Below are 16301 nucleotides of genomic sequence, written 5' to 3' on the forward strand. Positions count from 1 at the left end.
GGATAGTTTATAGCCTCTAAGTGTCACAACTTGAAACTATCTGTTTCTTAAATCAGTGTGGAAATGGGAAAAAGAGGACATATTAGTTATGGGATGTACAAACTTAAGAATATGAGTAAGTCCTTAAAATATCACTTCTCCAGTAGTATATTTCATAATACTAGAAATTAATACTAAAACTAATCACACTTAAATCTCTAAACTAAGAGATAGCACTAAACTCTATCTAATATGTCCAACTACTGAGGATAGACTTTAGCATCATGTCATGTGACAAAGTATGCACTGACAGATAAAATCAACTCAACATAAAGTTACCCAGCAATAAGTTTTTTTAAAAATATATTTTATTGATTTTTTACAGAGAGGAAGGGAGAGGGATAGAGTTAGAAACATCAATGAGAGAGAAACATCGATCAGCTGTCTCCTGCAGACTCCCTACTGGGGATGTGCCCACAACCAAGGTACATGCCCTTGAACGGAATCGAACCTGGGACCCTTCAGTCCATAGGCCGACGCTCTATCCACTGAACCAAACCGGTCAGGGCAACAGTAAGTTTTTATCTCCAAAGACACATCATCTTTGATAGGTGGTACCATAAAGGTACCTTTATCAGGTTGTTCATTCTGGAAGTTTTCCAGGACAATAGGCTGATGTAGAATGTGCTACCAACATCCAAAATGACTGGGAGATCCATGCGAAGCTATTCTCCCTATCTTGATTCCCATGTTGGGTCAGATGTTAAAAGAAATTTAAAACTAATGCAACATTATCTGCCTTGAGTACTGTATCCTTAGAGGAATAAACTTCCTAAATAAGTTCTGAAAATGGAGTTCAATTAAACATGACAACTCCACGATGGCTGTATGGCATCAAGAGTCTGTGAGCAAACACTTACGTACAGAGACAGGTACAAGCAAAAGCCACGGCCACCTTCTCCTTAAAAAAGAAGACCCGCCTCTAAGCAGCAAAAAATTCATTGTTAGAAGGAACACAGCGTCCTGGCTAAATGAAAGGGTTCTTGGATATCAGAAATGGCTTACAAAAGAATAGTTGTTATAGTGAACCCATCTTGGATCAAAACAAATATAAGTCTACAAAAGGTACTGAAAGAACACAACGTATTTAACCTCCTGGCTAACGTATTTGTGGCAAGATGATGTCCTAAAAAAAAAAATCTATTAACCATTTAAATTTTTTCTGGAACTGCAGAAGCCCCTCCTAAAATTATATTCTCAAATAGAATATACAAATCACCAGTTCCAAACAGGTGACACCTACCATGGCTAACTTCACTGGGTTCTGGGAAACATGAATGAGAGAGAACTATATTAGAAGAAGGTCATTTAGTTTTCCCCAGAGTACAATTACCATCACATTCATTATACTGGAAACCATCTTCCTGAATATTCCCAGGTACAGAAGATTAGAAGAAAAGGGATACAGGATAAGATCAGTAGATATGAAGTGGGATGCTACCTCCAAGAAAGACAAAAATCAATCTTTATAGTTAGATTAGTCTCTCAACAGTTTAGGGAATTAAAGTTTTCCTTTGATGAACCGATTCAAGAAAGATTTCAGATCAGACAATAAAACTGTTATAAAGGGCAAAAAACTGTTAAAATTAGTATAAAAGTTTGGACTCATCAATTTAGAGTTCAAAAAGGTAGCACAGCCGTAACCGGTTTGGCTCAGTGGCTAGAGCGTCGGCCTACGGACTGAAGGGTCCCAGGTTCAATTCCAGTCAAGGGCATGTGCCTTGGTTGTGGGCACATACCCAGTGGGGAGTGTGCAGGAGGCAGCTGATCGATGTTTCTCTCTCATCGATGTTTCTAACTCTCTAGTCCTCTCCCTTCCTCTCTCTGTAAAAAATCAATAAAATATATATTTTTAAAAAAAGGTAGCACAAATAAAAAGGTTCACAACTAATGTAGATAAATCTATGAATTTATAAGGCAAGGCGAAAAAGAGTTTGTTAATACTAGTTTGAGATTAATTTTATGTTCTTATTCCCTTATAATCCTGCAGGAAATGTTTCAGCCAAATAGAACCAGAATGTAGTCTATAGTTTTGCAAAAGACATTTTTCTGCTCCTTATCAGTTTACTGAATAAAACATATAAACATTATGTCAATTTATTTCCTATAAGCCTAGTTTTCTGGAGCCAATACTCGAAAGCAGTCTTAAGCTATATTGTTCAATAATCTATCACCTTAAGAAAAATGCTTCAGTAACCACACATCTGTACTCCTATCTATAGAAAGCAGTAATTTAAGAAACTAAGTTGTAAATGTTTTATATTAATTCCAGAAAGCAAATGGATATTAATGGATTCTAGTTGACTGCTAGCTCACTGAAAGTTTTTATAATCTCATAAAAATATTCTTTCTTATTTTTTTCAAGAACAATTGTGTCTGCTTTATAGAAAGTTGAGGCTCAATCATTCATTCACTTGTACACTGAACTGGATACAAACTTGTCTTCTAAGAAGATTCTAGCTCTCAATCACAGGTAAATCCCACAGATCCTCAGTATGCTGAGATAAACTGTCCATTCAATACGTATTTAGCAGTGACTAGGCTAAATTTCAAGGTATGCTAACTAATAATGCAGAAGATGACAAATTTAAGCTGAGATGCTTTTTTTCAAGAACCCAACACTGGTAATATCTGGCAGCTCAATTTTAGTGTGTCAGCTGAGTCCTCCTCTTCTAAAACCAGGAGATAAACTAAATTTCAGATTTGTTTTTCATTAATAGTGCCTTCATCCTGCATCCAGAAGCCCCCTCTGAAGTACACATAAATCACCAGTCTAAACCCAAAACCTCTCCTGTCTCTTTGGCTACACTTGACACATATTCTGACCCACACTGATCCAAGGATGTTGGTTAGCACCACAGAGCAGGACTGTGGAGCTCCATACCTGACGCCTACCATTCTGCATGTTTCTAGAAACTGAAATGTTAAGTGTTTCAGGGAGTTCATCCAATTCCAAGCAAATCTTTGTTTAGTCTGATCTTTTTGTTTAGCTTTGCTGGCAAACTTTGTAATCCTTTCAGAATTAGATGCTGCTAAGAAGTAACAAAAGATCACCTGTCTTGGTAACTTGGTTATAAAGAGAACATGATCAATGAAGACCTTTTGGAACTAAAGCAGCTAAGCAGAATACAAACACCTAAGACTTGATGTATTCTACTTTATAAGTGAGTACGATTACCTTATTGATAAGATTTTCCAAATTCAATTACAATGTCAAGGTAGGCTATTTTTCACATTGCCCAAAACTGTTAATTATTCTTAAGTGTAAAAAGAAGACACTATATGCTACCCAGCTGACACACTTTATCTTTTTAAAGATGAAGAAAATGTTCAAATAAGATTCTCTGCACGTACTGACCCACATTTATGACAGGGCAGTTGCTCTACCATCACAAAATATATACTAATATTCTCTTCCCTGATTTCACATCAGGCTCACTCATGGAGCAAAATTGTTGATTTAAGGTTAACTGTGGGAAGGGAATGATTTACACTTACAGGGTTCAAGAAAACACACTGAGGTAAGAATGGTCACTATAAGTTAATGAACTGAGGATGTTCGAAATAATTATCTGCGAATGAAAAAGAACATGTGTTCTGGGGCTAGGATACTATCCCAGGACTGAAACTGGACTAGGGTAGTCATGATTTAGTTGAATTAGAATCCAGTGCTTTTAAAAAATGGCTTATTTGTATTTTAGGGGGAGGGATAGGAAGAGGGGATACTTTTAATCTGTTTATTGAGAAAATTAATTCCGATATAAACCCTGGACTATTTTACATTAAGAGGTAAATTTTGTTTAAAAAGTCTCTCTTGGCCTGGCCGGCGTGGCTCAGTGGTTGAGCATCAACCTATGAACCAGGAGTTCACAGTTCAATTTCCGGTCAGGGCATATGCCCAGGTTGCAGGCTGAACCCCCAGTGGGGGGGATGCAGGAGGCTGCCAATCAATGATTCTCTAATTGATGTTTCTATCTCTCTCCCTCTCTCTTCCTTTCTGAAATCAATAAAAATATGTATTTTAAAAAAGCAAATCTCTTTTCTTGGCACTTTTTGGCCAACCTAGAGATGATCCATCTGAAAATATTAAAAGACTTTTCTAGTTTAGTTATGAAAGTACAGATTTCTCAGAAAGTAACTGATAAAAACTATTAATATCAAAATAACTTCTATTATAAGTGTATTTTATTTTAAAGAACTGATTTTTAGTATCACTGTGGCTTTTCTCCATTTCTTATTAAAAAACAGGTAATAGCCATAACCGGTTTAGCTCAGTGGATAGAGCATCAGCCTGCGGACTGAAGGGTCCCGAGTTCAATTCCGGTCAAGGGCATGCACCTTGGTTGTGGGCACATCCCCAGTGGGAGGTGTGCAGGAGGCAGCTGATTGATGTTTCTCTCTCATCGATGTTTCTAACTCTCTATCTCTCTCCCTTCCTCTCTGTAAAAAATCAATAAAATATATTTTTAAAAAAAAATAAAAAAAGAAAAGAAAGACTTTCTAGAGGTAATAAAGTCAAAGTTGAGGCCTGAAAGACGAGTAGGAATTAACCAGAAGGACAGGAAGAGCAGTACAATGTTCTTGGCCAACAGTTTTCAAAGTGTGTTTCCAGACCAGCAGCAGCAGCAACAGCAGCAGCAACTGATAACTTGTTAGAGATGCAAGTTCACAGCTCCTTCCCCAACCTACAGAATCAGAAATTCTAGGTGTGGGACCCAGCAATATTTGTTTTAACAATCCTCCAGTTGATTCTGATGCATGGTAAAGTTTGAGAATCTCTGCTCTAGGCTGAGGAACAATATATACAAATAAATAGATTAAATAAATAAATAATAAGAGAGAATGTGGCTTCCTTTGCCCAGAAGTCATACTCATCGATTATGATAATGATGATGTCAGTGCTCATTTGATATGACAACATACCATATTTACAAATCTTATATACAAAAAGACCTAGAAAAGTCTAATTGTATTGCAATGTCTATTATTACATTAATATGTTTTGGTGTATGGTAGACTAATTTTCCTTCTTATCTTTTAGTTGAAAGTTCAAACTGATTTTTTCACCTGTCATTGTTTTCCAAACCTTTTAAAACACTCACCCCATCATTCCATTGGATTTTTACTGAATTACATCAAACCTATAATTTTTCAAGAATACACATTTTTGGGGAGAGCATTTGAGACCTTGCTCTCCAACATGTCATCAGTTTGGTTCAAATAAACTCATAAAAAATTACATTTAAAAATAATACTGGTTTCTCATTAAAATATTTTCTCACAGCTCTTAACAGTTTTGTTATTTTTTTTCTTCTAGGTCTCTATATTTCTCATTAACATTATCCCAAATATTCCTTTTTTCTGTGGCTCTTCTTTCACTGTGCTTCCTAAACTGTACCTGCTGGAATAGTGCTATTGTACTGACTCCAGTCATCTTTTATTTCAACACCTAGAGAACTCCTATTATTTATTATTTTTTAACTCTTTATTGTTTAAAAGCATTACATATGTCCCTTGAGAACTCCTATAATTTAAAAAAAGTTTTTTAAAGAATGAAAAGGAAACAGTAGTAAGGAAAATTGTTTTTGGAGTCAGAGGTCCTGAATTGCAACACGGTTTCATTACTTCTTTTGTTTTTGTTGCTTCTGTTGTTGTTTCCAGATTTACTGAGGTATAATTGACAAATAAAATGGTCAGATTTTTTTTTAAAGTTTTTAATAGACTCAAATTAATTGAGGTAACAGGTTTCATACTGGATAGAAAGATAAGGGGGAAAGGCTCCATTCCTTATCAATAGTTTTGTCAGTTCTAATTCTTACTAGATAACATTAAAACAAAAATCAAAACAAAGGAAACGCTCTTATGTATATAACTAGAGGCCTGGTGCACAAAAATTTGTGCACTCAGGGGGGTCCCTCAGCCCGGCCTGTGCCCTCTCGCAGTCTGGGACCCCTTGGGGGATGTCCACCTGCTGGCTTAGGCCTGCTCCCTGGGAGATCGGGCCTAAGCTGGCAGTCAGACATCCCTCTGGCAGCCCGGGAGCCCTCGGAAGATGTCTACATGCCAGCGGGGAGCAAGCCTAAGCTGCAGTCAGACATCCATAGCACTGCTGAGGAGGCGGGAGAGGCTGAGCGCACTGACCACCAGGGGGCAGCTCCTGCATTGAGCGTCTGCCCCTAGGTGGTCAGTGTGTGACCTAGTGACCAGTCATTTTCAGTCGTTCTGCTGTTAGAGTCAATTTGCATATTACCCTTTTATTATATAGAATAGAGGCCTGGTGCACGGGTGGGGGCCGGCTGGTTCCCCTAAAGGGTGTCCCGGATCAGGGTGGGGGTCCCACTGGGGTGCCTGGCCAGCCTGGGTGAGGGGCTGATGGCTGTTTGCAGACTGGCCAAGCCCTCCAGCGATCCAAGCTCCCAGCCTCTCCTTTTTTTCTTTTTTCTGGGATTTATTTATCTTCTATAATTGAAACTTTGTAGCCTTGAGCAGAGTGGAGGGCCGGCCAGGGCAGGCGGGAAGCTTGGTTTCCTCCATCGCCAGGGGCAAACCAAGCCTCCTGCTCGCTCCAGCTCCGTGGCCTCCGCCATCTTAGTTGGGTTAATTTGCATACTCGCTCCTGATTGGCTGGTGGGCGTGGCTTGAGCCTAGCAGATGGACAGTTAATTTGCATGGTTCTCTTTTATTATATAGGGTGTCACAGGGGGTGTGTTTTGTTCACTTGCTTCAAAAAGTATATTGAGAATATCAATTTTTTTGTCTTTAATTTTAAGCATTTCTGGCAAAGCAGTAAGGTCAGTTTAGAAAAGATGCCAGCAGCTTTCAATTATAAAAGCTACCATCACCCTCCCCACAAGAACAGAAATGTAAAATTATAGAGAGTACTGTATACATAACTTCACATTTTTTGAGGAATAACTATTAGAGGAGGAAGCACTTTCTTTAATTTGATGGGTCAGCACTAACAATGTGGCTCCCCCTCCCAGAGAACAGCACCAAAACTGAAGGAGTACACAGGCATCAAAACCTCTATTTCAAACATCAGGTTTCCCAATAACTAGCTCTAATTTGATCTAAACATTACTAAGGACTTCTTTTTTTTTAACATAATGGTAGTTTCAAAATGTTAAAGCAATTTTAGATTTTACTTGTATGATGGTTATAATTTTACGTGTCCCATTAAGAAGCTAGTCTAACTTGCCCATAAAATATCTTAAAGTATTTTTAAAATTTTTTCTCCATATTACAAAAATTCAACATTAATTATATTCCCTTCTTTTTCTCAGGTAAAAAGATATATAATTTTTCAAATCAAAATGCTAAAAAGTTATTATTCTAAAATAAAACTGCTTACCATGATACCACCATTTTGTTTTCTTTGGATTCTTGTTACATGTTCGAACATAAAAAGAATTATCTGGTGGTCGTCTCTGAAACAAAAAAGCGTTTAAATAGATAAGAAGTTGTAAAATAGAAAAGCATAAGGGAAAGACAGATTTAATAAAAGCTTTAGCAAAACTATTATAGAATGCATAAAAAAAGAATATAACTACTGATGGCATAAATGAAAGAAACCCTAGGGACTGCAGACATTTGACACTAAAATTGCTTTTAAAAAACTAGAAGTGTGTGGTGTAGTTTGAGTTAGGCTCCTGTGGGATTACTAGAGAATGAATATCAACTAGTAGTGGCATCATTAGGTTGTAAGAAATTCTGGTTTCATGTATTTTGTCTCCCTAGAAATAAGTTAATAATAACTTTTGTGAGGTAATTAAAACAAAAAAGTCTACCCAATTAGATTTGTCTGAGAAAACGAATGCAACTTACACATCTCCACAAAGGAATTTACTTTTCTGTAAGATCACCAAGGACAGACCATAGGACTCAGTTTCCAAATAATATGAGAAAAAAGGGGAAAAGATATATTGGCATTTCTGCTGTACATATATATGCTTTACTAGAACCATACTACAAACAGATGGCAGCTTTGCAAGGGATATACTAGTACATCAGAAACAGTGATGCCAACACTGAAGATAGATTATAGAAAAGAGCTGTCCTGAAAACTGTTGTATATTGATCAAATACAAGGAATAGGTGACACTAAAGATTTGGAAACAGGTCAAACCTATACTAAAGTCACGGAGGGTAGGTTTGTAGCTAATAGGATAGGCTCAAGCACAATGCAATGGAGAACAGGACTACCTAGAGATAGCAGGAAGGAAAACAGGTAGTCCACCTCATCTAAAACTCACACATACGACTCTAATCTTAGCCGAGCCTCATAATGCCCCTATGAGTTAATATTAATTTAACAAAAGGGAAGAGTAGAGCATAAGATGTACAACTATCCCAAGATTACCCTGTTAATACTGTCTGAGGAAATTCCTGAAAAATTATGACATTAGATGCCTGACTACTTCAAAGACTAGATGATCTGCTGTAGCTTGTCCTGCAAAGTCATAACCAGTGCTCATATGGAATAAATTGCTACTACTATGGCAAATAATTTCACAAACTACTTCTATGTATATTTACTAGAACTCAATTTAAAAAAAAACACTTATTCTATTTGCTTAAGTCAAGAATATAACCTAACTGGTAAGTGCCCAAGGAGATTGTGTTCTTAGAAAAAATAAACTATATATAAAGATGGATTACCAAATTGTTTTAGAATAGGAACACAGGCTGGGAAGTTTGGACTATCTATATTATAAGGGCACTGAGAATAAAGGGTAGATTACTAAAAAACCCCTGGTCTCAAATCTACTAACACCTACTGACATAACAGATTTACTAGTAAATACCTTCAGTTTAGGAAACCATTCTTGACTATGAAAAGGGAATCTGGAACAAAACAATTGTAACTAAATCTAAATTCTCAAAAGCCTATAGTAAAAATTAAAATTTGCATTAAAAAAGAGTCAACTAATAAAGTGAAACTCATACAACCATGTCCACCACAGAATACCATTCACCTGCTTTACTAGAAGAGTTTTCGGTGAATATTTAAAAGACTTTTTAAAGCTTGGTTGAAGTTAGAGCACCTCAATGACAAAGCAAGTTTCCAATTTGTAATCTACTACTTAGCACAGTAAAAATAGCATAGAGTAGGTACCTAATAAATGTTTGCTGAATTTCATTATATTTCACAGAGTTAATGCTGCCAGATGCTGACTTCCAGATTACCATCTTTGTTGAATACATTATAGTTTATACAATATAATATAGCTTATCAATAATTCAAATGGAATGGCTAGTCTTATATACGAAATATCGAAGAAATGGTAGGAAACAACTAAATATGAGGGGAATGGTGAAACTTAGAAAAAGATGAAGGAGGTAGAGAATATAGTAATTTTCTAGTTTTTAATAGTAAATCAATAAATTTAAATGTAAACAAAAGTTAATCATCAGGTATATGCAAGAGCTATGTCAGATATCACTAGTATTCATCTCTTAGCTTTTCTTATTCAAACCTGTTACTGCCTCACCTGTTTATAGATATTAAACATTAGCAGGGACATAGAAACCCTAGTCATAGCAAACTGCTCTGTTCTACTAAAAGCTTAAAACTGGTATGTGTCCTGGGGAAGAAAATATGGAAGTAATAAAGGAGTAAGACTTATTTCCAAAGCCCTTGGGGTTTACTAAAGCTCAAATGTAGTGTTAAAATGCAGCTTAGAAAAGAGCAAAGAGGAAACTAAAGTTAAAAAGTGATACTAACATATGTACTCTATTTCATCTCTTCTAAGATGTACATTTTTCTTGCACAGTTTAATATTCTTGAATGGAGATACATGTCTTAACTAATGGTGTGTCACAAGTTTAACTGCCCCAGTTAATTTCCTTTCTTATATAGTATATAAAAGTGCATTTTAAGGGCTCTTAATGCTATAATTTGAAAAAAACACAATCTAACCCATTATTTACCATGCCCAGTTGAACAAACCTTTTTTTTTTCTTTTTAAACCTAACACCAAGAAACTTGTTATGGAACTAACATCCCAAGAAACTTACTTTGCAAACAGTGGCTTAAAGTGCTTGAGTCTAGATAACCCACTGTTTAAAAATAAAGTACTCTGCTAGCCAGTTTGGCTCAGTGGGTAGAGCGTTGGCCTGTGGACCAAAGGGTCCCGGGTTCGATTCCGGTCAAGGGCATGTACCTCGGTTGCAGGCCCCTCCCCTGCTCGGGCAGTGGTCAGGGAGCATGCAGGAGGCAACTAATTGATGTGTTTCTCTCACATCGATATTTCTCTCTGTCTTTCCCTCTCTCTTCCACTCTATCTCTAAAAATCAATGGACAAATATCCTTGGGTGAGGATAAAAAAAATTAAAATAAAGTCCTATCTTAAAAGTTCTCTAAATACCAATTTAATAAAAATGACAGTTCAATTTGGAAACAGAAAAATAAATAACCTCTCAGCTCTCTAATCTCAAGGAGAAGTTTGTATCTTCTGTAAACAGAATACAATGGAAAGCCCCATGGGGAAGTAAGGCTTTAAAACCGTAGCACTCTATGAATATTGTGCCGCACTAACCCTCAAGTGGGAGTGACAAGAGGACCAGAAGTGTGGAGGATTTAGGGTCTTTGAAAGGATATCCTAAATATTAACTCATGTGACTTTTGTTTTTGGTCTTATTCTCCTCTGCATCAGACAAAGAACCTGTGGGTTTGTAAAGGAGAGTAAGAGGAAAAGTCCTAAAAATTCTCCTGATAATCTAGTCTGCCGCCTTCAACCTAATCATTATGATAGCAAAGCTCCAGTTCCTGGGAAATGCCCTGAAAGAGGCTGATAGGGTGAGAGCCAGCACAGGGAAGAAAGGGGAGTAGGGAACTCCCTTATGATGCTTGTTCTTGGGGCTTTTCACTCTGAAATCTAGAAACAAGAATTTCTTGTACACTTTTGCCCTGTGCATGTTTTTGGAAATAAAATCCAGACTGTTTAGAACATCTGCAGGTATTTTCTGCTTAAGAAATATAAAACAATGTCTAACTTTTATTTGGGATGAAAGATTATCAAAACACACATTCCCTATAACTTTATAATAAAAAACATTAAGTCCTTCCTTCAAATAAAATGTATATGAAAATAGTTTCTCTACCTAAACTGAAAGAAGAGACATTACCTGGAATAATTCTGGAAAGTCCTACCTTTTCTTTGCAGCTGGAAAGCATGCTAATAATGCTAAGACAAACTGATTGGACTGAGAGCGCTGGGGACCAGTCTTCTGTTAGAATGGATAAACAGATATGACCATTGCTATAAACATGAGGATGAACGGGAATATTTTCACCAGTAAACATGACCTAAGAAAGAATAAAATTCCATTAACATGCAAATATTCTGTATGACCAAAAAAAAAAAAAATCCCCACATATCTTAGTATTTTTAAAACCAAATTAAAAATAAACAAAAACAGTGCCAGGAACAAGATAAATAACTGCTTTTTTATTCTCATGAATTCAGTAAATACTGGTTTCACTGTATGAATGCCCATGTCATAGGGGGAGGGAAACCCCCAAATTATCTATTTTATATTTCAGTTATTTTTCAAATCCCCTATAAAAATTTTCAAATTACCATGTATTTTTAGACTAGTAAAAGTCAACTCTTGATTTTTAAGAATGGTTTTTCAAATTCTATTCATTGCTCTCTGCATTTGATTTGTATAGAAATCAAATACAATAAAATTCTGAACAGAAAGTATTCAATTTTGAGACAATATGAGTTATAGTTTGGAGGAACACCCCTTCCACCTGTAACAATGCTACCACCTCAGGTGCTCTATGCAAAAGGAAATGACTGCAACATATTCCACCTCCTCTAAACTTACACATCCATTATGATGGGCACAAATTACTACTTATTAATCAGTAAATAACTATGTGCCTAGACCAAAATAAAAAACACAATTACTTGCTGTTTTTCTCTGCCTTTTCTTTTACTCAATTCTTATAATAGTTTTTCCTTTCTCCATCTTGCTTCTACACTATTTTGAAAGGTAATAAACCTATTATTTCCTTCCTTTGCCCTAATAATTCAACAAATATCCTAATAGTAGTGTTTCTTATACATATCTACCTAAGCATCTGAAAAGGAAGGAGAGTAGATCCATGTATCCTGAGGAATTTATAAGCATAGCCCAAAGTAGGTCAAAGACAATAAAAGATATTTTTAAGAATGTTTGTTACTTCATATTAAATTACTTATTTTAACATAGAAGTTAATTCACCAATCTTTAACTGAATTTTATTCTGCAATAAAATGTACCATTTTTATTCTGTTGTTTAGTATTCATTCCTAATTCCCCAACATGGCCTTTAAAAAAATGACCTGAAGATGTGGCTAAAAATACAAATTCAAGGACCCCACTTTCACAGATTTTGAATCAGTAGGTATAGTGGGATTATTATAAAGCTCATGAAATATAAACCAGTAGTTTCCAAACAAGACTTACAGTATTTTTTTCAGTCCTGCAAACTGCCTCACACTTGAATATAGCAGAATCTTAGTAAGGAGAAACTTTACCTTAACTTATGACAGAAACTGATGAAACATACATTGTTCTAGGCATACCTTTCCTTCCCTTTAGAGAGAAAAGAGCCAGTGAAATAAATGTGGCCAGTGTAAAGTATGTCATAATTTAATATAGGACACGTTGTAGAAAATTACCATAAGCTAGGCTTTTGCTTTTATTTTTACACAGCTAGCTACAAATCTAATTTATTACAATCTCACAAATACTTACATTTAACAAAGCATTCTTTCATACAAGTAGGAGTTCTCTAATATTTCAAACACACTACTAACATATGGGACTCATTTCCTTGGCTAAAGCTAATATAGGACAGAAAAAAGATTTTTTTTCTCAAAGGAATGACTTTTCAAACATTCTTCTTTTTTTTTTTTTTCTCTTTAAAATCTGGCTATCCACCCTCCATTCACACTAAAGAGAGCTAAAATAAAGCTGAAAAATAAAAGTAAAATCTCAAAATAAGAGACATCAAGTTACTTTCCTTGCCCATGCAGAAAACCCCTGAAAGACTGGCACAGCTGGGTTAGAAGTATACCATTTACCTCAATTATATCTGCCCATGCTAATGCCTTTTTCATGACTTCTTGCTTAAAGAAAGTGCTGCTCTGCAAAAGGAAATGACTGCTTACATGGTCTTGCAATTCTTGAATTTATCCTCGTTTCCACAGGCTGTTTTAATTTAATTTTTAAATTAAATTTTACTTTTTACCAGTACAAATTATAGTTTATTATTACATGCATTTGATATTCCCACAACTTGTTGTAGATGTCTACAGTGGGTGTTAATGAATCTCACAGAATATGCATCTGCTTTGGGGTATTCCTTTTGCCAGAAAATACCATTGGACCAGTAGGATATATTTATTAAGAATGCAAGCAATGCCCAAGAGCTTATTCTCTGACCACAACAATTATTTTTTTACAGGATATTTTTCAGGAACAACTCTTTTTTAAGAAATCAAGTAGAACAGTGCTTTGAAATTGCCAAAAAATGAAGAACCACCAAGTTATCTTCTTTGGCAAAAAAGAACCAATGTATCAGCAACCATCAAGGAAAATACACAGACAGACAAATACAATGGTCAACACTGTATACTCTGACTAGCCAATTCACAGAGCAGAAGGAAAGCAGTATTCTTGGGTAGAAATGATGGCATACTAAATCACTTGGCCTGGGAGCCAAGAAATATGCAGGGACCAAAAGGAAACAAGGAGAAGCGAGAGGAAAGCGGGGAGCAGCCGTGGACACCTGCAGCAGAGGCAGCACAGTCTGTAAGCAGAGAAGAGCCAGAAATCAAGAGATCAGCTCTGAAGTATGAGGGGACTGAACTAAAAATCAGATCTCAGTAACCCTTAAAAAACAAACAAATAAAACGGGGCTTTTTAACATGCTGCATGCAGGGCAAATGCAGACAGTCCAAAAGTTTTAGCAACCATAAAAACAGGGGAATAACTTAGTTGTACATAGTACAGGTAACCCCTAAGGCCTAACCTGACAGATACAGAATTTTAGAAGTTTCATGTCTAAACATGGAAAGGCTGAGTTTACGTGCCACAGATGAATTGCTAAAATAAAAGAAAACACTTTTCAAGAGTTTATCATGTAAAAAGCTGGTAAGTAGTTTCCACAGGCTGTTTTAATGTAAACTTTGCTATTCTGGTCCTCTGCATGGGATTGGGAGAGTAACCAAGGCTGAATTTCTTCAAGATCACTCTCTTAATCATCCTCATTTACTTAACACCAGTAAAAGCCAAAGGAGGAAATGTACATTTCAGTTATTTTAATGCAGCTAAGTTCTAAAACCTTAAGAGATAATTAAGCTATTTTCAGAGTTCAAAACTTTTTATTTGAAGCCCCAAGTAGCTGATTAAACTATCTAAAACAAATCTGGCAAGACAACTGAATATAAACAAATTTGAAACCAAAGGGAGTAAGAATGTTGCTAATTTATTTATTTTAAAAATAATTTATTCAGATACAAACTAGTCATATAGAGCTAATGCATATGAACCACACCTGAAGTTCTCAGTCTGCATTAGAAGCAGTCCTCAGATGTCTCTAAACTTCCAAACATCTCCCTATCAATGTGGCTCATTTTCAAGAGCAGGTGTGATCTGAGAACTGTGCTCAGGATCCATATAATTTTATGTGTGCATATTACACATCCACTGAATGTACGGTCATAAAAAACTACTAAAATTTAAACTGAAAGCCACCAATAGTGACAAAATAAAGGCTGGAGCTCAGCTGTTCCTAATATGAAATTAATGGTACTCATATATAAGATTTCCAAGCATCAAGCTCAACCGTACAATACTGAGGTCTTACCACAGGAAGGCATACTACTATGTTCAGACTAGTGCGCTAGAAGTAATTATAAAGTCAGATACCTAATCTGGTGTTAGGTTAGGTCAAAACACAGCATATATAGAATGAGTAGTAGAAAACAGGCTATAATTATAAAAGCCAATTGATAATACGGATACCAAGATTTCACCAGGGACAATGCGAGAGAATACTTTTTTCCTGATGAAAACTGTAAGTAGATGAAATAATGTGTAACCATAAAATGGAATACACAAGCAGAGAATTTACTGTAATAAACTAAATTGGGTATCTAATTATGAATAATATATGATTATAGGTAGTCTAGTGTAAATGGTGAATCTCTGACAAAAGTGACTGGGGTTAGATTTTAACATAGTTTTCAACTCAATTCCTCCCTTTGGTCATCTACTATGAATTGGCAGCATCAGTATTAACCGTTTTCCCGGTCTTTCATAATTACCATGACCATACAGCTATACCTGTACTGCAAAGACAAAATTTCTGGTTATAATTAAACTAAGATTGGGTTCCCGTGGATGGTAACCATTCTCTCCTTTATGCCCTGTGATCTTCTAGCCTACCTGTCTTTTCCTGTACCTTCCCTCCGCTTTACTTCCAATGCTTGAATGAACCGGGTTCATTGTCAGATATCCTAGGTGCTAGACCATTTAAGGCAATAGAAATTGTTATTAAGACTTTGGAAAGCTTACCTGCCATCATATGACAGAGCAAGGAGAATTGGAGCACAGATAACAGGACGAGGACACTATGAAGACAGGTTTGGGATCTCCACAGTTAGGGAGTTCTCAGCAACTAAATGAAAGGTCTATGTTCGGGGCATGCAAAGGAGGGGAATAAGGGTGAGGGAGAAATGACTACTCTTTTGCCCCAATGTTTCGAAAGCTTTGTAGTCAAGGCAAGTATATTTTCAGCACTGCTCTTAGCATCAATATGGTTTCAAAACTAAAGTGTCCTCTACCTCCTAAAAAAATATTCCCCTCCTATTTCTAAAATGCCTAACATTTCTCCAACAAAAATTATTTGAAAGCTTAAAAACAACTATAACTGGGACATTTACAACCTAATATAGGTGTACTTCAGATTTGTTTTATTCAAATAGGATGCTCTGCCCTAGCTGGTTTGGCTCAGTGGATACAGTGTCAGCCTGCGGACTGAAGGGTCTCGGGTTCGATTCCGGTAAAGGGCACATACCCGGGTTGCGAACTTGATCTCCAGTAGAAGGTGTACAGGAGGCAGCCAATCAATGATTCTCTCTCATTTTTGTTTCAATCTCTCTCTCCCTCTCCCTCTCTGAAATAAACAAACATAAAACAACTAGGATGCTCTGACAGGCGAATGGGGTCTAAGATAGTGAATATTTTCAGGAAGGAAGAGT

General features: G+C 36.3%; 1 protein-coding gene across 2 annotated transcripts in view; it reads right to left on the bottom strand.

The window, feature by feature from the left end:
• UBE2W (ubiquitin-conjugating enzyme E2W (putative)) overlaps positions 1-16301 on the bottom strand; it is a 65507-nt gene that overhangs the window by 10344 nt on the left and 38862 nt on the right. For both annotated transcript variants that reach the window (XM_014539849.1, XM_014539850.1), the window contains exons 4-5: positions 11192-11347; positions 7391-7466 (exon numbers count right to left, since the gene is read on the bottom strand). In XM_014539849.1, the coding sequence (XP_014395335.1) occupies positions 7391-7466; positions 11192-11347 (232 nt within the window). The remainder of the gene's footprint in view (positions 1-7390; positions 7467-11191; positions 11348-16301) is intronic.

Source organism: Myotis brandtii, unplaced genomic scaffold, assembly GCF_000412655.1.
Source record: "Myotis brandtii unplaced genomic scaffold, ASM41265v1 scaffold23, whole genome shotgun sequence".
Classification (NCBI taxonomy): Eukaryota; Metazoa; Chordata; class Mammalia; order Chiroptera; family Vespertilionidae; genus Myotis; species Myotis brandtii.